We start from the raw sequence: 25,254 nt of genomic DNA, 5'->3' as shown, positions 1-25,254 counted from the left end.
TAAAAAGAAAGCTTTTGATTAAACTAAGAAAAAAATTCTAGTATTTTCATAACATTAATTATGAAATCCTTAGTCAGGCAGAATCTTCCTTTATTTTTTCGAGGAAACTATTTTAACTGGCAAAAGTTTGAATTTTAATTTTTCTTTCTTGTAGCAACAGATGAAAAAGCAATTGCTTACTTATGCCTCTGAGAGATGTTTATTTATAATTTACTGTGCATGACTTAGTATACACTCAAAAATTAAAAAGAATTTTGGAGAATGAAAAACCAGAAAATATATTTGAATAAATAAAATTTTTCAATAGATTCTAACAATGTAAGTCCAAAATAAAACAAACTTATTTACCAAGATAACTTGAATTAATCAACAACACAAAAAAAATGGTAGGTTCTTCTTCTTACTTAATAAAGTGTAACTCAGAGTTTGTTCATTAGAAAACAGAATTTCAATACAATCAAGCTACCGGGTCTAACCCCACTATCAGATCTTACCCTTTTCTTCCCAACATATATTTAATTAAAAATATCACCACTTAAAATTTGCTTTACTGCATTTGAATGAAAGGAAAAGTCTTTTCAATAAAAACAAAAGGTGGATATTTCTGTATCATGATCTGTTGTGCTAACTACAATTGACAAGGTGACAAATAGATTTGAAACTAGCAATTTAAAAAACAAAACAAAAAACAAGTAGATGTTCCAGGGATTGCTACGAGTCATACTTTACAAGTTGATCCCCTTTTGTGATGTTTTTATAAGTTTGTCGCAGGCCACTGCTGGAAGTTCCCAAGACTTGACGATTATTCTGCCACAGATTACAGCACGAAAATCTACCCAACAAGAGAGCAAATTTATTCTGTTTATTAATTACATTCTGAATCTTTACTTGTACTTCAGAAACTTTTTTTTTATGAATTGCAAGCTCTTCTTAAAAAAAAATAGTTCACCAAACATCAAATTTAATTATTTTTTACCACAATACAATAACCAAATTAAGTGATATTGATTTTTTTATGCAAATAAAGGGATAATGAGAAACCACAACACTGAGGAATAATATGAGCAATTGCTGGAAAATCTTTTTAAACAAAAGAAAAAATTTTATTAAAATTTAAAACAATATATCTCAGTAAAAGAAGAAAAAAAAATCAAGCACATTTTACTACTGTGAAATATATAGCTAATCGAACAAAGGATTGGTAAAAGCTTGATCTGTAAGAAACAAATAAATAGAGTAAAATAAAGTCAGGGGTCTGTCCATGTCAAATTTACTACCGTTTAGCGGTATCTTCACAAATTAAATTTTAGGAGAATAGGTAGTCTTATAATACTTTTTCTTCAAATTTTATATTTTGTCCCGTAAGAAATAATAAACCATATTTTTACCACATTTTTGTGTTAATTTTTTAAAATAATTCTTAATTTTCACAAATTATGTCAACATTTTCACAAAATAGGTACCTCAGAGAAAAACCTAGTTAGGCCCCTGAAAGCTGTAACCATAGTTTCAAGTACTATTGATATTAAAACAAATTTGATACAGTGGAGCATCGTTTCTACGACGCCGAAGGGATCACCGAAAAACGTCGTATAATCGATTTTTACTTCTAAAACTTTAACTAACTCTGTTTTCAGTTAATTTTAATGTTTAACGTGTTGATTTACATAAATTTCTAAATTAGACAAAGCAAAACAAACAAATAACCAAAGAAGAAAAATTGCAGTGAGCAATTTGAATGTATGTTACCTTTAATTATATTTTCTTGCTATTAGTCTCTACAATGCTTTGAATAGCAAATTGAACTTACTGCTTTCTATGATGCAATTTTAGATTTCTAATCACGGCCAAATCTAATGGCTGAAGCGCGCTTGTGCAATTTGCAGGAAAAAAGAGAGCTTTTACATTTTCCAAAATAATTAGTATCGATGGGTGAGCTGGACATTGGTCGATGAATAGCAAAATGTTTCGTTTTTGCCTCTTCATAACATTGTCTAGTTTTTTCAGTCATCTAGTAAAAATTACGGTCGTCATCCAAGCATTCTTGTTAGCACCCTTTTCTGTATCATTCATGTTGGCAAATTCCGCCCTTTTTTAAAATACACAAGAAAAAATAAAAAATTAAATAAACGTGAACAAAATCTAAAAATCGACGTATAACCGATTCTATGCGTCGTATAAACGATATATTTCTACATTAAAATGAATAGGAATGATTTGAGACCACACTAAAACGTCGTATAAATGTAAGCATCGTATAAGTGATCGTCGTATAAACGATGCTCCACTGTATTTCAATATAATTCTTAGATATTTTACATTACTCCATTTGGATCAAAAATTACTAAACATAAAATTAACTACAAGATTTCATTTTTCACAAGAATAAAGCTTAAAAATTCTAAAATATACTCCAGATCAAGAATAGACAGGAGTTCAAGATTTGCTCTGTTATAAATCAACTTATAACATTGACATACAAAGAGAAATTAATAGTTATAATTTCAGAGAAAAGGAAGCAGACGAGTTGTACAATGCTTAGTCTTACAACATTTGTCGGCAAGAATTCTTCGACCCATGTTCAGAATGATCCTTTCCGCCCTGAAACAAATCTTCGTGTTTCGACTTTTGTGAAGTCCATAATAAAGTAGTCTTATAATCAAAGTAGTTTTAAGATTTCGCTTTTGCAATGTATGCAACACTTTACTGGTGTTTGTTTCACTTATTTTTTGCATGCTTGTGAGCTCAATTACATAACTACGGCTTAAAGTAAGTTTAGTAAAATTCGAACTTGCTTATACTTAACAGTTTTTTAGCTTTATGCTGCAAAATTATGAGCTTATGGCTTTTTAACACATTGCAGAGATTTTAACTGTAGTACTATGTAAGCTATACATTAATGTTATATTTTTTCCCCACCACAACCAGTGGGGATGCAGACCCATCATAATCAATTCTCTGCTGGAAGTTTGAAAGTTGGTTAGCTAGAAACTTTTTCAAACTAAAAACTTTTTTTCCATTTATATATTTCTCTAGCAATGGGACGTCCTAATATTTTAAGATATCAATTCTGTTGTAAAATAGGCGCTGTTCGCACAATCCGCTTTTATTGTATGTTTTGTAAACTAATTATATTGTAAAGCACTTTGTTTTTGTTGCTAAACCCTTTTATTTACTTTTAGTTGATGGAAACTATTGATGACCGGTGGATCTGATAAATCAATGAAATTATGGGGACATTAGATTCCTTGGCAATCGTCGATCTTGAAGACTTATATGGGGCATGGATATAATGTCGTAGATGCTTAATCTTCAACAAATAGCTCACATATAGCATCCGGTGGAATGGACAAAAAGCATTTTTTATTGGGACGTTAGAACAGCTCAAATAATAAGAAAGTTTCGATGTCATGCAGGTGTGTTCTTTTTTGGGTGGGGGAGAGAGAAATTTTCTTAATGTTGATTTCATATGTAATTATTGGAGATCTTAATTGTTTTAATGAATGGTTTTTTTTTCGCATTACATTAGGTAATATTTCCTTATCGTTACCTGTTCGGGACACCTACTGTCGCTAAAAAGTTTTTGAGGGTAATTTTGGATGATCCGCTATTTACCCAAATATTTATACTACATCTCTGCTTTTAAGCATCATAAGAAACTGTTACAAGTTAAGTTTCATTTATTCGTTTGACAAATGTATAAGAAAAATTACATTGCCTCTGTAAAAATTTGTAAAACTTAATCTGATAATACAAATAAAGGTTATGTTAATTTTGTATTGTATACAAATAAGGCTAAAATATTGTTAAAAGACCAAAAATTATGTCACTTATACACAAATTTAAAAAAGTTAATAAAAAGTCACGGTGGCTCAGAGAGTGGAGTGCTTATCTCACAATTAGGTAACCCAGTTGTAAACTTCAGCAGTGGCTGGAATTCTGCGCACAGCTCATTCAAACCTGTAGATGTAAATTACCTGGGTTTTTCTAACTCAAGGTAAATACCCAAAATTTATAAATAAATGGGTATTTATCAATTTTATTGCAAATTCAATGATTATCTGTTTCTTTAAAGATTTTTACAAAATTATGTAAAGCATATTTAAGATTTACTTACATTTTCAAAAGTTAATTCATTATTTACGAAGAAAAATTCATTCAATTTAACATGTTAATTAGTAAAATTGTGCTGTTTTTAGTTTTCTTTATTTGAAAGCAGTTATGGTTTAATACTCATAAAATTCACATTTCTAATCTTAATTCTCAGAATTTGTGATTTTAAAAGTAAAATCTAAAGGAAAGTTTTGCCACAAATATGTTTTTGAAGTGCGAAAATTTATTCAAGTGTTAAGTAATGTACTTTAATAAATTTATCATACAATACTTATCCTGAATATGAATAATGCATAATTTATTGATTGATCCATAATTAGTTATGAAGTGATTCTATCTTTCTAAATAATAATTATGTCTTATGTAGCTGAAAAATTTGTTGAGTTTTACAGCATAATTGCTAATGAATTAACAAATAAGATAGAAAATCTTCTAAAAGTTTGCAAAAAAACAAACCCTGCTTTATTAAAATTGTATTTATTTAATATTTTTTAATTAAATACACATCATTTATTGTTTTCAATTAAAAAAAAATTTTTTTTCATAAATTAAATGCTATAGGCATCAGTCTGATTTGGACATAAAAAGTGAAAATATACCTAGCATAAGTTTACAAATAAATAATAATTAATTATAAATTTTATTGGCATTAAATATCTTTTACTCCTGATTGGTATAAGTGTAGAGTAATACTTGATGGATTTAGAATTTATAAAGTTTATCTTTCTTAATTTTATTATGTGAATAAACATTAGATGACTAAAATTTTATATATTAAACTGTATTAAGAGCAGTTGATGTACATGTTCACTTTTTATTCTTAAATTAGTTTTTGTATTGACAAAATTTATCACTAAAAACTTATAAAATGTTTCATATTACTAATCACACGATGTATTTTTAATACAAATCACAAGATATTTTAATTTAAAGACATATTTAATCAAAATTTAATATTGTTAATTTAATTAAAGACATAGAACAACATTCAGGAGCTTTATTAATAATGAATATTTCTTATAGAATACAGTAAATAAGACTACATTTTGTTCCTTTGTATAAATTGTTTTGTATTTTAAGCTTGAAAAATAACTCATTAATATAAAAAAATTGCATACTTCAATATTTATTTTGATAATGATTAAATTTTGAATTGTCACAAATATGTCTAATTTTTAAAAACAAAATTATTTTTAATCAAACAATGCAGATTCTGAAAATCCTAAACAACAGATACAGAAAAAACTAAACCAAAGATCAAAGGATTTTGAACTAATTACATTTATTTATATATTTTTAAACCAGACAAATTTAGTTTAAATTAAATTGTTTTATGGATAAATTTCTCTTCAAATTTAGGTATGAAATTTGTAGTTTTAGTTTTATAACCAATATTAAATTTACAAGCTCAGTATAAATTAAAACCTTTTTAAGAACTTAGTTTCCAAAAACTTTAATCGTACTCTCTGTGTTCATTCAGGATTTCTTCTATTTAATCCAGTTTATCCCATTGCATTGAAAAAAATTATGTGTTTCTTTAAAAAATTGCAAATGTGAACTTAAATAGTTTAATATGATATCCATTTTATTACATCACTCATTGCGAACCTTTTTACATTAATTTTTTATTGTAACAACTTATCATGTTCCTCTATATTTACAGTTTTTTTGAAATATTTCTTTAGAAACAGATATGTATAGTTAAAAGTTTGTTTTTGAAAATAAAGATAAAATTAATATATTATTTTCAGGATTATAAGCAAAACAAATTCTGGTTATATGCTTTAAAAAGACCAAAAAGTGGTAAAAGTCCAGATATGTTTTTGGGTTATTTACCTGAGGCAATGGTAAATACCTGGATAATTACCTTTTTTTAAAATTAAAAAAAAACTAACCACTGGATATTTACTCAACCCACATCTATACTTAAACCACTATTCTTATGCAAAATATCAGTGTTAAATTCCCTTGCCGTGGGAGGTTATCTTGGATTTCTCTCCTTGTAACGCTAATGCAGGCTAGTTCCATCATCATCATAGTTGTTCAGACAGCTCAATGTAGGCCAATGCCTTTCTCTGAAGATTTCTCCATAACGATTTCTGATTTATCTTCGATTCTTTTAATTAATTCCAAGAAAATCAGACTCCTCCAAATCAACCCCGCTTTCTTGATCCATTGAATCTAAAAAGTAATATCTTTCTAATTGTATTGTCATCACTCCTTCGAATCATGTGGGCCATCCAATCCATTCTATTTATTTCACATATTTAATAATATCAGACTGTTTATAAATCTCGTTGAATCTCCTTCTCTACTTATTGTTTTTATTTACACCAAGTGCGGGTTAGTTCCACCAAGATTTAAAGTTAAAACATCTATGACTGTTTCTAATATAAAAAGGTAAAAAAGTGGTGTACAGTTTAAATTTAAAAATAATAAATGTTTTCATATTAATTTTCTAGAAATAACCAGCAACAATAACTGCCAACTGCAACCAGGTTAGCTATTTTTTCTTTTCTTTCAGGAGCACTGCTCTAATACAGCTACTTTAATTTTACAGACTTTAATCCTTTTACTCTTAATCCTTTTCTGTCCAAAATATAATCAGCTTATAAAATTTAAGAAGTTTAACTTTAATATAATATGCCTTTTTTCTTTATCCATGTACTGATACTTACACATAATACTGAAATCTTTGTTTTAATTATTTTTGTTTTCCAACAAAGAAATTTATTTTTTCGTGTTTTATTTTATCATATTAATTTTTATTTATATTGAATCTGCAGTAAAATCATGGCTGTTGAGAGTGGAGATGAATGTTATTGCATTATGGGTGTTCTCACACGTGAGATTTTAGAGTTTGGTCTTATGGATGCAGATATGTTTGTTAAAGTAAGTTTTTTTTCCTTCACATATGTTAAAAAATATTTTTAGTGGTAAAATTTTTCAATTTTCTATATGTTGGTGAAAATAATGTTTAAATTATATACATTTAGTTTTATATTTGTTTAAACACAAATTTAAAACTTATAAAAGCATGTGGTTTATCTATATCAATAATGAAAAAAGACTTTCTTCCAAGAGTAATTTTAAAAATTTTTTATGAATCTTGGTCTAAATTAATTTATTCTTCGATATATAGCAGACAAATCAAATCTTAATCTTGTTAAGTACTAATTAAATTCCTAATTTTGGCATATAAGTAATAATCGAAGTAAATTGTTGAGATAGAAAGAATTTTTTATCTTGTTAAGTACTTATAGATATAGTTATAATTTATTTGAAAAGAAATACTTTAATAAAAAAAAATTTGACTACAAGAACTTGGTTCATCCACTTCAATTAGTCTAAGTATTAATGAAAATTTTTTATTGATATACAAAAGACTGCTCAGTTTGACATTTGTTTTTTCAAAAAGTATTTAGCTTTATATATATATGCCCAAAGAAAGAATAGGTTTATTTTCAAAAGAAAATAAAGAACTTGGAGTCTTAAAATCAGTTATGTGTCTGTAATTATTTAATTATCAGTAATTTATTCAAGATACTTTTTGTTTTAACAATCCTATGAAATTTGTATAATTAATTGTTAAAAATATATGAAATATTTATAATAAATTATCAAAATTAAATAAAATAATTTTTTTCTTATATTATTTTTATTATTTTTCTCTCCTTTTTTGCAATAATTTTTTTCTTTTTACTGACAACAGATGTTAGGTTTAGATGCAATGCTCTGTTTAAAAGAAATTTTAATAACTCCTACTATTATGTATCAAAATCACATTCAAAGAAATAACTAAATTAATACATCACTTTTTATTACATAAATTTTAAAAAAATACAATTCACTTTAACTAAATTGCTTCATTGCAACATAATAAACATAACTGAAAATAAAATACATTTAATCATCAAATAGTTTTGTATTTTCCAGAAGTAAATATGAAGGGTTTTCTGCATTAAAATACAGGATCAGCAACTAGAAAAACATAATGTGCAGTTAAAAAATTAAAGTAATTGCTAAACAATGTTATAATAAATAATTTAAGAAAAAACTTTCCAGAAAAATATAATGAAGTGATCATAGGTTACTAATGCATCATAAATAAAAAACTTAGTAGAATAAAGAAGTTACCTTGGGCCCTAGGTTGTCAACCCAATTTATGCAATTAAAAACATCACTTGGAGCACAGAAAAGTCTCCTTCTCCTGAAAATAGTTGCTTTTTTTAGCTTTTTCAGGTGAAAAAGTTGACTCAGATCAAAAATAGTTGCAAATAGTCATATTTTAGTTGCCTGTGGCAACCCTATATGTATATTGAATAAAAAAAATTTCTGTGACCTCTTTAAATAAGTCATTTTATGAGAAAATAAGTTTAGTAAAGAGCTTCCTATTGTACCATATTTTGTAAAGTTAATTGTATATAAATTATCAAAAATGTCACTTAAAAACTAAATAGGACAAGTTTCTTCCCCAGTAGAAAAAACAATTAAATATTCTGCCTTTGAAGAATTAGATCTCTCCCAACTATGCGAAAGAAATATAAAATACTCTTTAAAAAAGCATTGTCATCCAATATTAAAGCAGTTCATTTTATTATAAACATGTAATTGCAATTCAGTTTATTGTAATGCAAGTTAATAGTTATTTTACAAGTTATTTCTTACATTGTTTCAAAATAAATGAAACATAAACTAAGGAAATAAAAACCAGATTTTTAAGAAACTGCTAAAATATCTATGAAATTTTCTTTGGGAGAAAAATAGGGATGACATAAATCTTATCAAAAAATAAAATCTTACAATAGGTGATAGATTTTAGTAATACAAATAATAAAATTAATAATATAAAAATAGTATTTTTTTAAAAAAAAGTAAGATCAAAAGCGTTTTGTATCAGGGTTTTTAACCCCCCCCCCCAAAAAAACTGGTTTTGTTTTTAAAAATTTTCAGGGTCTGTTTTCCACTTTGCCTAATTAAAACTTTTTTTTTTCGGGGGGGGGGGTATTGACTAAAGTCTTTCCTTTCTTTAAATCAATTATTTACTTATTTAATTTTAATTATATGACCTTTTTTACATAATCTTAGTGTATGTATATAGCAGTAATACTGATTAATAGTGAAAACAAACTGAATATAGATTGTTGAAGTTGAATTTAATGTTAATCTCAGGTCTGTTGATTGTGGTATTTTAAGTAAAATTATATATATGTAGTTCTTATAGGATGAAGGGAATGCTATTAGTGTGAATCAATTAATATAAAAATCATTAAATACTTCAGCAGTATTAAGCTGTCCGGCAAATTTCATTAACTGGTAATAGCTTTATATTCACAAAAAAATAAATCTAAATCTTAAAAAAAAAATGTCATGAACAATAAGAACAAAGCTAACAAATATTAATGTAAAAAAACAAAGCTAACATAATATTTTATCCCTGCTCCTAGAAGAGAATGTATTAAAAATGTTTCATTAATACCATTGGGATAAAACAAAATTATAAAGTTAATTTTTTTAAAATTTCAATTAATTATTGAATTATAATTTTTCAAAAAACGTATTCTTTCAAACTAAAATTGTTCTCTTGAAAATAAAAATTTTAAAGAAAGTTATATAATAAAATTTTCTATTGTTCGTATAAATACTTCCAGTTTGATTGTAACATAATAAATAAAAAAAATTTCTTCTTACGTACTTTATAATTGTGAGATTTATTGCTTATGGGAATTTGTACAGTTTCAAATAAACATTAATCAACAATTTTTAAATTTTTACATAGAAATGATTTGCCACAAAATCATCTGTGTTAAATGGTTACATTTTTTTCAGAAGAAACTTATTCTTACAGGACAGGAAGAAACTGGACAAAACGAAATAAAATAAAAATTACTAATACAATTGCTCAAGAATAGGTATTATAACTAAAACAAATTTTTATAGTAACGGGAAGTTCATCATTAGGTTTGAGTATTCATAATTAACATTATTTAATCATAAAAATAAACTATTTGCAATTGAGATTTCAATATGGGTTTTTAATTGTATCTATGTTCAGTATGTGATTTATTGATTTAGTAGTAATTATAAAATTCAATTATTTTATTTTGATAGGTCTTTAAATATAAAATTAGAGTTTAATATATTCTTTAAAATTAAATAGTAATGATAAACTAGCTACCCTTAATTTCATTAGAAAGTCATAAAAACGTTCAGAATTTTTTCTGCTGTTTGTTTTTTACCTATGTATAAAATGATAGGTTATTAAAACCTCAAAAATTAATATTATTATTTAAACTAGATTGCAGTTATAAACTGTTTAGAAAAAAAACTCTTTAAATATGTAATATTTCTGATTGGGAAAGAGTTTCTTCCAATTGGGATGAAAGAAATCTATTTCTTTAAAAGTGGTTTTTCTCATCACTGTGGACGAAATTTGCCGTACCTGATGTAAAATAAAGTGAACAAATTTAAGATTAAGTCAATGTCTCTAAAAAATGTTTAAAATAAAATAGACATTCCATGTTCTTGTAGTTTTTAAAATTATTTATGTAATGTAATTATTGAAAGAATTTAAGCTTCCCAAAGTTTATTTTTATCTACTTGTTAAACACACTACTTTTGCTACAGTAGAAAGTATCAATGGGGATTAGGTGTTTTCCATCACCAGCGTAAATAAATCGGTATTGTACTTATCCAGTATGCTTATATTCCTTATTGTAATTTTCAAATTACATTTTTAATATTATTTTTTAATCTAATCTAAAGTATATTTTTTTCTTATTTATATAATGCAGCAATATGTCAATAAGAATATTGTTAAATTTAAAGCTCTATTATGTTAAATTAAGTAGTAATAAAATAGTTATTTTATTCTTTATTCTTCAAACTGTTTGTACTAAAACATACTTTACAATCTTTTGTAAATTGATTGTAAAGATACGTACTTATTTTAGTTTATATTTTTGGAGTCTGTTTTTCTTCATTTGTCTTTATCATATTGTGATTTTTTAATATTAAATCAAAAAATATATTTAAATTGTTTTAATAATTTCAATTTAAAATAATTTATTTTAAATTGAAGAATTACATAAATAAAAATGGGGAAATTATAAACCTATATGGTTTTTTGATCGCAATTGTGCAGTTATTTTTATGGATTTCAGCGCGACTTCTCAAATTCCTATTTTCAGGGTACCTGGAGAGTCATCATGGAAAACCATAAATTTCTGTATTTTGTCATGATTTTAACTATTTTTGTTTGTAAAAAAAACATGGATTGCTGAAAAATCTAATTTTTAAAATGGAATTTAACCCCCAAATATCATTGTGTTCTGAACATCTGAATTTGTTATAAAATCCCCACTCACAGTCATATTTTATTAAAATATAAAATGTTTTTATCATGTTCTTTAAAAATTATGGTGTTCTTTCAAAAAATGAAAGAAAAAGCATCACTTCTAGAGGGCATTATCTTTTAAACTTCTGTGATTTCAGAATTTTTGTTATTGTTTATTTTTTTTTATTTTATCAATATCAAATTCTAGCTGAAGCAAGACAGTCATTGACGAATTTTTTTATAGGAAATGAGTATAGAAAAAAAACTAGGAGTTTCTTTCCTTTCTGATGAACAAGAAAAGTATCTTTAAAATATAATTCTGCAGAAAAAAAGAAAATTATTATTTGCTTCTGTATTTTTTTTAGCTATTTTATTGCTTCAACTCTTTCTTTACTCTGTTTTTTAAATTTAAAATCTATTAATATGAAGATGCAGAGTATAGCAATTTTGGTTATACCTATCATTTCAATTAATGGTATAATGCTTTTTTAAATTTACTGTTGTATTTTTGTTGGAGAAAATAGTAACCTCGGTAAGTCTTGAAAAATTCGTGGAATTAGTCATGAAAAGTTATGAATTTGAAAATCTAAAATGTAGCAGATACCCTGTATTTTTTTAACACTATGTAACAAAATTCAGAATTACAAGTTCGAGGAAAGAGAAGGATAAATGGGATTTTTCTCCTAGTGATTGTTAAAAACACGTATAAGAATGGCAAAAAAAGAAAAATATTAAATAAATAAATTACGTTTTAATGCAATTAAAAAACATTTTTTTACATAATTTTTTACTAAAAATGAGATTGATCATAATTGAAAAGCTAAAAGTATAATCACTCAAAATTTATTGATCGCCATGATCGACCAGAAACCATAATTCCTAAAACCTACTATAATAACATATGTATGCCTCTATGCCTGGTTTAATAAAAATCTTAGGTAGTATGAAAATTTTTTTTCTTGAAATTGCTGCATAATGCTTCATTGAAAAAGCTTCATGAGAACATTATTTAAAAAATAATTGAAATAATGACTAGTCAATCGATATTTACTCAATCATTAGGCTGTTTCAGTACTGATAAAGTGATGGTTTACTTTATTTCACTCTGTACAAAAAAATGGGTATTCAGCTAGTTAATGATAAATAGTTTCAGAACTTCTTTTTTTTTTATCTATGAATATTTTTACAGTTTTTTTCAAAGTGTTAATACACATGAGTTAGAATGAACTAATTACTATATTCATTTTATTCCAGAATGGCATAGAAAATCTATTACTTTAAATGTTGTATAATTTTCTAGTTAGATATAAAGCAAATAGTCATTAAGTGTGTATTTTTTGTTTTTTTCTCCCTTGTATTAACATTTTTATTGATTTTGTGACTGTGAAAATTGTTTTATTATTTTTAATAATACCTAATAAATATACATACAATGTATGTAAAAAAGAAATTTTAAGGACTACATATGTTTTACTCAGGCCATTAAATATTATGATCTTTTGTGTTAAGGTGATTATTTCCATTAAATAATTTTAACATGATCTAAAAGTGTGTTGTCATATATTTTAGGTTCAGTCAACTGTGTTAACTTCACAAAAGATAGTCTTGTGTTTTTGCTAGCAGTTTAGACAATAGTTCGCAACTTACAGATAAAGACGGTGTAAAGTGCGTTCTGAGTAATTATCATTATTTATTTTAACTTTGTTAACTTTTAACTCTAAAATTACTTCAGACAGTGAGTAGATTTATTTACGTTTCACTTCTTATCAAGTTTTGACAATTTTACCATTGATAGAACCGAACCATCAAAAAACTGTTTTAAACTTAATTAACTGTATATTATACAAAAAACTGTTTTAAACTATATAACTGTATACTGTATCCTTATTAATATAAGTTTGTTATTTTCACCTAAATTTAGCTCATTGAAGTAATTTTATGTATTTAAGTATTCAGTTACCACTTTTCTTGTGCAGATTAATTTACAAATTAATTTAAAAGTAAATTTGAGAAATTTACTTTTAACGTAAGTAAGATTAAACTTACGTTAAAAGTAAATTTCTCAGAAAAAAAATATCCTTTTGATACATAAATGTACTTTATATATGAACACTATATGCTAACAAGAGATCTGCTTGCTGAAAGCTCTGTAATTGTTAAGTTACTTTTAATAAGACATTTTAATTATTGAAAAGTACCTTAAACATTCTAACAATTATTTATGTCATTCCTTTACATAGAATAAAATAGGGTGATTTGAAACTCTTAAGTTTAAAAGTTAAATTACTAATTACAAAATATAGAAAATTTATGCTTTTATCAGCTTTTTTTCTGATTTTGTCAATTCTGTTTTGAAACTGATCCAATGTTATAATTTGGATTTATTCCACTTTTATTAATATTGTGCAGTTGATAAAACAAAATGCTGCAAATTATAAAAATGAAATAGAACATTTTGATTTCAATAATAATTTTAACAGTTTATGATACTGAATATGTTAAAGACCAAACCCTCCTAGCTCTTTTAAGTGAAAAATCAAGAATACTTATCTGTTTTTAGCAATCATTTTAACCTTTATTAACTATAGTCAATTAAGGGAATGTTTTAACATTTTATTTTAATTATTATTACTATGCAATAAAGAAAAGAAATGAAAATATATTATCAAAACAAATGAAATATTTGTGGAATATACAGCTTTCATAATACCTGAAACAATTTTAAAGCTGTTACACTTACATCATTATACTACTGTTAAGCCTTAACTTGCCAGATCCCTTGGCCAATATACTGGCTTTTGCAGGAGTGCTTTTATCATAATAAGAATGTTTATTGAAGGCGAAATAACAATTATAATAGCAGAATTTTCATCATGAATACAAATAAGTAAACTTGCAGTAAAGAATTAACAAGATTTTATATATGCTGTAGTCTGTATACATCTTGTCAATTATTCTTTCTTTCTATTTTTGTGCTTAGCAAAAAATTTCGATAAACTTAATTAATTGTCACCTTATATTTCAGTAAAAAAAAATTAGTAATGTTTTTTTTTTATTATTATTTATTTATTTATTTTTTTTTTGTTGCACTAACTCCATAGTAAAACTGTACACTAATTTTCAACTTATATTTTTGTAAAAATTGAGAAACTGCACATACCTATTTTTTTTTCTCCCTTCCACATTTAAATTGATTTCTGACACAATAGCAAAACACTTCAGTGCACTAATTGTCAACTTGTATTTCTGCAAAGAGTAACAAACCATATTTTCTAATTGTTTCTTTTAAGGACATTCTCTCAAAAGGGACAATTTGTTGTTAAAAAATGTCACTTCATGTGCTGTTCTACAAAGTTCTTCATTTTAGTTACAAATTCACCATATTCCTTAAAATTTAAAATCCAGCTAAAGCAAAATTAAAATAATTTTATCCTAAATCCTTATATTTAAGTAGAGTAGCTAGAGTAACATTTTCTGTGCCTCATTGATTGAGAGCTAAAGTTTACTAAAGAGAAACTAAACAAATATTTACCTCATAGTCATTAACATAAATTTAGTCATTAACTTCATCAAGTGGAATATCAAAAAAGTGTGATAGCTATACTTGGCACTTCATTAAGAGATCTGAGCTAGTTGATAAATAATTTGTGCAACTTTGGCATAGCTGTGTCTCTTGGTTGGGGAGAGGGCGGCTAAAAAAATTAAACATAATGTATTAAATACTGCAGCCATTTCAACAATGAAACTCCTTCAACGGATACTATCTTTCAAATCTTAATTTCAGTCTTTCAGTCTAATATTGTCTTTCGAATCTTAATCTTAAAGGACTACTTTTGTTATTTTAAAAAACAATTGAGTATAATTTCATTAAAAATGCATTCATTTTTAGAACAAAAATGTATAATTACCTCTGGAGAGAGTTTTAGGTCATTTAAAAAAGTGAAACACGGTTTTGTATCTTATTCTTGAAATTTTCATGTATCATTTTGATAGTAACAGAAGATTTATGCTTAGTCCATGCAATATGAAGGCACACATAAGTTTTATGGTCCCAGGAAACAATCTTGCAATGTTATATTGATTTTTGTCTGCAAGTTTTTTAATTAAGATACTGCTGGCAAGATTGCTTTCTATTATTTTTTCTCAATTTGCAGACTGCCCCCTCACTATAAAAGATTGTGTTAGTGTCAAAAGATGCCACTAAGCTTTTTCAGGTTTTTATCAGTAACTTAATTGGCGTTTTGATTTTTATTCTTCATTATAGTCTTAGAGAAAGTCTTGCTGCATTGATAAACATCATTAATATAATATATTTGTGTTAATTTAACTCAATTTAAAAAAAAAAGATTTTAAACTGTTCATAACAAGTCTTACTCACTGAGAAAATAATATTTAATATATGTATTTATAAATAATCTTCCAATTTCGTTGAATAGTAATTCTAAAAATATTATTTATTGTATCTTGTTTTAACAACAGTTTCAAATATAATATGAATTAGTATCTAAAATTTTTATGAAAATACCTTCATCAGGGTTGCCGCAGCATCTGGAAAAACCGGGCGAATACAGGGAATTAAAAAAGTCATAAAAACTGGAAAACTGCAGAGAATTTCCAAAATTTTTTAACATCAACAATAATAAAGTGTGTAATCACTATAAAAGATAAATCAGCCATGTCAGCTGTCCAACTACGGAAGCTCCTCAATCTATGTCTGTTTTAATTCCTCAATATATTTCTATTTTTTCTCTTCTCAGTCAAACGTTATATTTACTTTAATTTTTATGGTGATTTTACATTATTGCACTTCATGCTTTTTTTAGTTCTAGTTCGATGGAAAACCTAAAATTAGGGTTCCACTCTGTGTGTGTGTGTAAATATGTATATAAAAGTCATAATCCATATCTAACCTGTGCACATTTTTATTATGTGTTGAATATATCAACCAATATTTTAATTTACAGTCATTAATCTATATCTCTTTCTATTATGCTGTGTTTTTCAGTAAAAACATTTTTGAATATGTTGTCTTGATGTATTAGGGCACTAATACATCAAGTTAAGTCCAAATTTTTCAAAGAAATTTTTTATTTATTTTTGACTGTGAATATTAGGTTAGTTCTGGAACTGGGCACAAATGTTAAACTACCCCTTTTCAGTGTATGATTAAAAAAACATATTGTTTTATTTAGTTTAGTTTAGTTAAAGTTTGTAAATCAGGACTTACCTAGTTCTTGCACCTCAGTTGATTACATTGTTTTTTAGTCATTCAAGATTTATTATGGATGCATTTTATGTGAAATTAATAAAATAATATTAAGGATAATAAATTTCTACCTAGACTATTTTTTAATATTTAACAATTTTTTATAAATGGCACTCTTTGGCTTTTAAATTAGAAATCAAATTTTAAAAAATCTTTCTTGTAAAGAGTGAAATAATTACTTTTAATTTTTGTGGAAATTTTTTTTTTTTTTTTACATTATTTTCAAATGTTGTAATTCTATATCTGAGACTGATATTCATAAGGGTCCCATTGTGTTTATGTATTCATTTAATGTGACATTTGCATTTTGTAAATTTTCCTTAAGTATAATAACCATATATTATATCTAACTTGTGTAAATTTTATAGGTGATTCAAGCAGGGATACTATAGGCTCATTGAATGGTAAATATCTACATTTTTAGTTTGTTTGTAGGTGTTATTTTAAGGTATTGTTGTCTTAATGAAAACTATTTTAAGTTTAAAGTTTTTATTGATAGAAATTTCAAAAAAGTTTTAACTGTTAAAAAAATTTTGAAATAACATGAATAAAGTTGACTTTTTTTTTCTTTGAAAATATGTTTAATTTTGTTAGTCTGGTTATTGTGAATTCCTGTGTTTGTTTATTTAATAGTTGAAATCCAAATATTAATTTTTAATTTAAATGCAGCTTGATTCTATTGCATTGAATTATAATAGTTTGTAAGTTTTATTATTATTATTATTGTTTTATTTTTATTTATTTATTTATTTCTGTTTTATCTGTTATACTTATTTTTGAAGTTTCTGAACTCTTTATGCAAAAGTTTTTTATAAAATATTTTATTTTTTAAATATGTTGGCAGTGAAAAATAAAAACAGTCACTTTGAATTTTTGTTCATACCTGGTTTTATTTATTGCTTTTGTGTACTTCAGTAATACTGAGCATTTTTGAACCGAAGGGCTATATTTTTGCCCCTTGTTATACTCCATGTCTAAAGTTAAAGTACATAAAAAAAATTCTTCAAGGCTGTAATTTTTTGATGAAATAAAACATTTACAATATAGCATTAAATTTGCATATAGAAAAAGGTTTTGAGTTCTCTTGCAGTTTTATATATGTCAATTTAAACTGTTTAGAGCATAATATCAATTTTAACTATAAACAAAATTTTCTATTTCGATCATTTATTGACTGTTATTTTTTTAGTGGAATTAAAAATACAGGTTTTATATGTTTTTACTTGTATACCCAAGATCTTAATTTTAAAATTAGACCTTTCTGAACCAGAGTGGAGGGATAATAAAAACTTTTAAAACCCTGAACTTAAAATATGGTATTCAAATTATGTATAGTTAAATAGTTTTTTATTGTATTTCATATGATTTTAAAATTTTGTTATTTTTTAAAACATTGTTATACGCCTGAAATTTTACACTTTTAGTATTTTTAAAATTTTATTAAATTTTAAAAAATATGATACATTGTATAATTTTTTAAACATGATTTTTAAAATTATTTTATAGTTATTTAATATTAATATATAAAATAAGATGAAAAAGTGTGACTTATAATTTACTGGGTTATGGTCTTTCAAAATATTTTCAACTAGTCAACAACTTTTGCTTTGAATTTAAGCAACACAATCCCCATTAGATAGATATTATAACTTAGTAGAAATTTTTCATTCTGATTCCTTTCATTTTTTAGTTACAAATGAAATTTTGTGCTTTAATATCAGCATGATATTATTTGTTTCCAAGGTTAAACGCATCTGGGGGCAAAAAAAGAGACAGGAATAATTGTCCTTATCCCGGCACTACTGAGGGCGCAAATGGTATGCTACTTAAAGTTTTATATTTATACTTAAAAAAAACACACACAGAATTTCGTAAAAAATTGCTTAAAATTTTTTTAAAAATGCAACAAAAAAAATTTTTCATTATAGGTTAGTTTTATAGTGACTGATTTAGGTTTTTGCTGGATTTTCTTATTTTTTAAACTTTCTTTTCATTGATAAATACTTTTTTTTAATTATCTGAGATGTTTCCTTCTCTCCTCACTTAATTCTTCTTCTATGAGCAATAATGAGATTATTTTTTAAATTTATTTAAAAAAAGATGTTCAAATTAATTAGAAATATTGAAAGTTTACTTGAATTGACTTATAAAAATGTAGTGAGAAAGTGGCAAATTGAGAAAAAGCTATGAGACTAACGTTACAGGTTACTGACAGATAATGTACGGACATTATAATTTTGATTATTATTACTACAAAAGTTTTTAATTTCATATCTTAAATAAATAAAAGCTAAGAAATTTGTTAATGGAGGGTTGCTGTTAAATGTTTTTCTTTTAATTATGTTGTCCTTTGTATCATAGAATTGCCCATAAGTTAGTAATTACTAACAATGAAAGAATAAAATTAGATGGGTACTCTAATAAAACAATTATAAATTTATATGCTGTACATTACTGGATATTAATATTTCACAAATGAAAATACATAAAGTACCTTTTTGATTAATGTTATAACAGGAAGCTTAAAAAATATAAAAATTAGACCCTTCGTGCTTTGAAGAAGCCCAAAATGATTTTTTTTTTCAAAACCTATCTTTAGTTTTGTCTGTAACTGAAATAAACTTTCATGGTATTTTAAAAATCAATAAAAAGGAATACAGTTAATTTCTTCAAATGAATAGAATTCAATGCCATATATGATTTTATATTTAAATGCATATTATACATCTTAAATTTTTTTTTATGTAACATTAAATATGAGTTGATCTCACAGTGTGTTAGATTAACTTTATAATAGATAAAGCACAAAAATATTTCCCCCATATTTTTATAAGTATTGATTTGAGTGTCATTTTACTCATTAGTTTGTATTATAAATAAAATGTGTTATGGTGTGATAATGTGATATAATCAAAACATTTTCTTTTCTTTATCAGAATGTCCACCATTAAAAAACAGAGTGTATGCTTGTCATTGATCACAAATACCTAATTAAAAGTTATGGTCTGGGAAAAGTCTAAAAAACAGCTTAATTTGAGAATTTTTTAAGGCTTTATTAAAGCATTTTAAATTATTTTAACAATTTTTTAATGTAAACAGATTGAGATTGAAATATGCTACTTTTTTTATTATTTTCTCTCTGTATTTGAAACGTAACTGATATGAAATGTAATACTTTTTGATTGTCACACAAATGTAATATTTTTTTGATTGTTTTATTTTATTTTTCTTAAAGTTTTCAGAAATGCAAGAAGAAATGACCCCTGCCATTAGTGGTTACTGATTGAAGCAAACACAAAAAAGAAAATTCCCTGCTTGAGTTACCAACATAGTAGCTGGGATTGAAAGAAGTCATCGAGAGAAGATGGTAATTTGTAACAACACTTTGTATCGAAAATAATTGAAAAATGATTTAACACCTTATTTTAAAATCTTGCTACAGACTTCTCTTTTTTCAACAATTTCTGTGTTTAAATATTTTATTATTTGCTACCCCATTTTTAATTCGGTGCTTTCCAAAAACACTTTTTCATCAAACTTCTTAAAAAATTTAATACAAATAACTAACTTATCCAAACATAAGATTTCTTTCTTCTATATGAGTCATTCGATTGCAAAACCTGTTTAAATTATATTGAATTTTTCTGCTAAATTTTATGGGTAGAAAAAATTACATTTTTTAAGTAATTTATCCAGCTGACTACTCGAAATTTGTATGAAAGTTTATAATAAAAGTTAAAATTTCATTTTGACGGTAAAAAAGGAGGAAGAAAAAAACCTCTTCTGATTTCAATTCAAGTAGAAATAAATGAAAACGTTGAAGAGGAATAACTAGTTTTGCTTTTGAATTATGCATTCAACATTTATTATTCACCCATATCAGTTTAAATATTAAAGCTATTTTAAGAAATGCATTAAGATTTTACAAATATTTTATTAATTTAATAATTAAATTAATTTTTATTTGATTTGAATTTAATGTTGTCAATCTTTTTCTCTGTAACTGGTGAAAAATGGCTTTGAGACTATTTCTGGATGTTAGCATTCTTCTAAATTTCAAGTTATAAGGCAATAAAAGGGCATATACATATGTCCAGTATAGAATTATTTTTTCTTTTTCATATACTAGACTTAAATTTTTGGAGAAATAAGTTTTTTACAAATTGTGGTAATATATATATCATACATATATAAGTTCAAAATGTGGAGAAAACATGGAAAAAATTACAGAATAATGAAAAAAGAAAATTATTAAGAGAAATTTATAGAAATCTGGAAGAAATATATATATAATCTTTTCATCACTGCACACAATTATATCTGGTTGATTTGTATTGTATTTTGATCTTATTTTATGAGTTCTATATGCTTGCAGCTTATGCACAGTATTGAAACCTATTGATTTTCTTAATTTCCTTTGTTTTTCTCTCTTTTTTTTGTTGTTGTCCATTTTGTATTTACTTATTATGCTTTATATATATATATATATAGAGAGAGAGAGACAAAAAAAACTACCAAGAATAATTAAATATATTTTAAAAATTCTTTTAAAAAAAATTAAATAGCAAGAAAACGAATTAATGAACTACCCTCCAGAGCATATGAATATGTCCATAAATTAGAGTGCTTTTTATATTGTATTAATATAGCCAAAACAAGATATGTTTTAATATATTTTGCTATATTAATACAATATTAAAAAGCACTCTAATTTACAGATATAATCATGTGAGCTGACCGGGAGTTTATAAGACTTAAATATATTTTGTTTTCTTGATTTTTAATTTTTTTAAAATTATTAAAACAAATTTAAAAGAATTTTTTAAATAAATATAATTATTTTTGGCAGTTTTTCTACTTCTTTAATTTGTTTTCTTTCCTTGTTCTCTTTGTATTTTTATCACATTATGTGACTTCTATGTACTTACAGCTTTTAGATTTTCTTATTTAAGCATCAATAAAACTAGGTTTGTTTCGGTCACATAATTGTTAATATCACCATTCTGAACATTATTAAGATTACATTTGACTTCACATGTTTTTATCATATAAAATATACTATTCTCTTCTATTTAATTAAAATTAGTTTTGTATTTTAAAGTACTTAATTATCTTAGCTAACTGTATTGAAGCATGAAAATATTATAAACTAGTATTGAATAATACAGATCAAACTTTCTGATGAGGATTGCTTGTAATACTTTAAGGAAGAATTGTATTTAATTCTTGTATATAGTTAACTATTGAACATTTTATAATCCTTTTTGTTTCGAATATTGTGTACTTTCATTTGCAACAATTTTTTTTTGTATTTAATGACTCTGTTTTCTAACTCTCCTTTCTTTTTATTTTTAAGTTTAAAAATTGCCTGTCTTCTGTAGCAATGCTTAATTTTTTTTTTATATCTTGCTTAATCGAGTTAAAATCCTTTATTTCTGTTTTCTGTGTAATTTATTTACTGAACTGTTTTTTTTTATTATTATTTTCAATTAGAAAATTCTTAATATTTTAATAATTAACTTTAGTATTGTAAATATTTAAGAAACCTTTCTTAAGCTGTTGTAACCATTTTGGTATGTTATGTTTAAATGCTCTTACCCTTTTATGCTATAAAGTTATGTATATTTACACCAGATATCTACAGCATTTTTGATTTTAAAACTTGTACTTTGTCTTTTACCAACTTAAAAATGAGCCTTTAATTTAAGTAAAAAAATAAAAACTTTTAGAGCCACTCCTATACTATAATTTGTTTTAACCTCCAACATTCTGAGCATTAATTTAAAAAAAATTTTGTTACAACTATTTTCAATCCTTCTTCTAAGTTTACTGAATAATTTTTTCCATTCTTGCATTTATATTTGTTAAACATTTAATGATTCACTATGTTCTATATTTTTCCTGTTATTGTTGCTAATAAATTATAATTTTTAATAAAATTTTTAATTTTAATATGCATGATTTTTCTTCATCTTTTTCATTTATTTTATTTAATTTTTTCCATATTTTTCATGATCAATTGTGTTTGGAGGTTTTCTTAATACAAAATCACTGAAACAGTTTCTCCAAATAACCTTGGATTTTCTTTATTTAAAGTAAATTACATTCAAGTCCAACAAAACAATGTTCAAGTTACAATTAAATTTATTTAGGGATATTTGCAGAACTAAAAATATATTTTAAAAATATCATATACATTAGCTTAATTCAAACTAGTTTTAGAAAAATTTTCAAAAATAGTTATTTTTTTAAGGCATTGAGAAATGATATCCTCTTTGCATTTTTTTATTTGCCTATTTTTTCAAAAAGTTTTGTTTAGTGTGAAATTTTTAGTATAGTTTTTTGTTTAGATTATAAAAATTCAAAGACTTTTTTTAAAAGAACTACATTATTTTAAAGTATAATTTATCATATGCAATATTTCTAAAAAATATAAGTCTGATATTTGAAACAAACTTTAAGATTTATGAAGTTGCAAAATGTTATACTTAGAAATGGTAATTTTAAATTTAATCATTTGATATCAATATTAAACAATATAAAGCAAGGACTTTAATAAATGAAGGGAATAATTAGTTTAAATGAATAAAATAGTACCTTTTTTAAAAATGCAACCAGATTTAATGTGTGGATTTCTTTACTTTCAATTTTCTAGTATTCTTGTAACTTCGCAAATTGATTAGAAGCAGTAATAAATACATGATGTGTTCCCGCTTTTTTTCAAAGCTTACAAGTTACTTGCATCATCGTTTTCCTTAGTTATATCCAGGCAAAATTTCAAAGTAGGCTTATTTCAAATTATTGTATTAATAGTACAGTTTTCTAATGAAAGTCGCAGATATTATCTTAAATCACAGACTAGACAAGATTAAAGTTCAGTTATGCAAAAAATACACTTAAAACAGAGTTATAAGAGTTGAAAACTAGCTTTAATTCTCCATTTCCTATACTACTCCTATACTACAGAACTTATTTGGATTGCCAGATGCATTTCTCGAGGAAATAATCATACTATTGAAGCCTATCGATTCGCCACCGTCTCTAAACATTAATATTGTTCTTCAATGAGTCCGGTAAGTCTGGATATATTTGATTTCGGCACCACTTAAATTCAAGGAAAAAAATTTTCTTTTTATTAAATGGAGACTTAAATTCCGTCGAGAATAACATATCATGGAATGGTTAACTAATTATTGTAATTATTAAGATAAGTAAGAATAAGCAGTAGACCATGTATGTCTTGGCCATACTAAATTAACACACCTTTTACTTAACGTACCTATTCGCACCAGCTGTAGAGAACCTTAAAGCACATCTTGAACCAGTGTTCCAATTCTGAAATGAAGAGAAAACGATATTTTAAAAGTGAATGTCCTGAATTATCGATTTTAATTGGAGACAATCCACATGAAAACCTTGTTAAATATCTTAAAGACACTGTATTCTTCCAAACCTTTTAAACAGATTTTTACTTTTGACCAGATGTTAAACGAGGTATAACCTTTGGCTTTTGCACACAAAAAATAACTATCTAGCTAATAATACATGTATCTCTATTCAATAATTTTTTTCTCTTAAAATATTATATTTGAATTATTAAATTTTAAAAAAAGGAAAAGAAAATGGCCATTTTTTGATGAAAAATTGCAATGACTAGATGTCAGAGAATTTTATTTCAAAAATTAATTGTTCAAAAACATTAATCTTCACTCAGTGATTAATTAAGGAAGAAAAATTTTAATTTTTTATTTAAAACAGTAGCCTGCCACTTCTGCAACAGCACATATTTTTTTCTTGGTTGCTAGTGATATTCAAGTTATATCGGGTCTGAAATTTTTTCACCTTTTAAATAATAGGTAAGTGTAAGAGTCATTAGTTTTCTAAAATGATTAACTCTTTGCTTAAATTACTTATTTTTGCCCTATACTATTTGTAATTACAAAATAATAATGATTATAGATGAAAAAAGTAAACTGTTCTCATCGGAAGAAAATTATATTTGTGAGTGCGTATAATTGGTCTCGTAAATTTTGAAAAAATTTTTCAATCATATATATTTTTGTATCATTAATACTTTTCAATATTCATTAGGTTTTGCAGGAACTACATTTAAATATGAATGAATCCATTAAACTGTTAAAAAAGTGCAATTGGTCCTATTCGCGTCTCAGTTTTGCTTTGCCTTTATTGAATGCAGAATCCGACAAACCAATGGAGGATGAATCCGCAGAAAATAATATATCAAATAATCCACATAATATTTCTGTGCTTTTGTTTGATTCTGGGAAATCTAAAGACATGAAATCGAATAAAACCTATACAAGAAAATCTAAAAGCCTTACACACCTTTATCAGTTACAGAACCTGACATGTCTTCAAGCAACGAAAAATAATGTGCAAATAAATTCTGTGCCTTTATTAAATTTGAATTCTGAACAATCTTCAAATAAAGAACAAAATGAAAACTCTGAATCTTTTATACCTGCAAATTGCCGTTTATGATGCTTTTAGCCTGAACATAATAAAATTTAAAGACAAA

The 25,254-nt window shown here is 25.2% G+C and overlaps 1 protein-coding gene and 1 long non-coding RNA gene across 15 annotated transcripts in view; one reads left to right on the top strand and one right to left on the bottom strand.

Moving 5' to 3' along the window:
- LOC147816217 (uncharacterized) overlaps positions 1-2,689 on the bottom strand; it is a 27,246-nt gene extending 24,557 nt beyond the window's left edge. The window contains exon 1 of one of the 5 annotated variants that reach the window (XM_087158388.1): positions 2,549-2,689. Coding sequence is in view for 1 of the 5 variants with exons in the window: in XM_087158387.1 (XP_087014513.1) it covers positions 1,464-1,553 (90 nt within the window). In the remaining 4 variants the exon portion in view is untranslated. Of the gene's footprint in view, positions 1-1,463; positions 1,708-1,749; positions 2,375-2,412; positions 2,432-2,480; positions 2,500-2,548 lie in introns of those variants that run through there. The other 4 variants (XM_087158391.1, XM_087158390.1, XM_087158389.1 and 1 more) reach the window with 4 other exon arrangements.
- LOC147816216 (uncharacterized) lies at positions 2,631-25,254 on the top strand. Of its 10 annotated transcripts, XR_015431882.1 has the most exons (8): positions 2,972-3,111; positions 3,183-3,997; positions 6,576-6,611; positions 6,900-7,005; positions 13,019-13,125; positions 17,084-17,119; positions 18,459-18,532; positions 19,951-22,667. It is a non-coding gene; the product is annotated as an uncharacterized LOC147816216 (long non-coding RNA). The 10 variants fall into 10 exon arrangements; XR_015431883.1 differs by lacking the exons at positions 2,972-3,111; positions 6,576-6,611 and adding an exon at positions 2,631-2,769 and having other exon boundaries at positions 3,183-3,416; XR_015431881.1 differs by lacking the exons at positions 2,972-3,111; positions 6,576-6,611 and adding an exon at positions 24,807-25,254 and having other exon boundaries at positions 3,275-3,416; positions 19,951-20,082.

The sequence above is a fragment of the Parasteatoda tepidariorum genome, chromosome 2, assembly GCF_982258835.1.
Source record: "Parasteatoda tepidariorum strain Cologne lab strain chromosome 2, Ptep-v5.0, whole genome shotgun sequence".
In the NCBI taxonomy this organism is placed as follows: Eukaryota; Metazoa; Arthropoda; class Arachnida; order Araneae; family Theridiidae; genus Parasteatoda; species Parasteatoda tepidariorum.
Note: the sequence above shows the minus strand (reverse complement) of the source record. Positions and strands in the feature narration are given on the sequence as shown.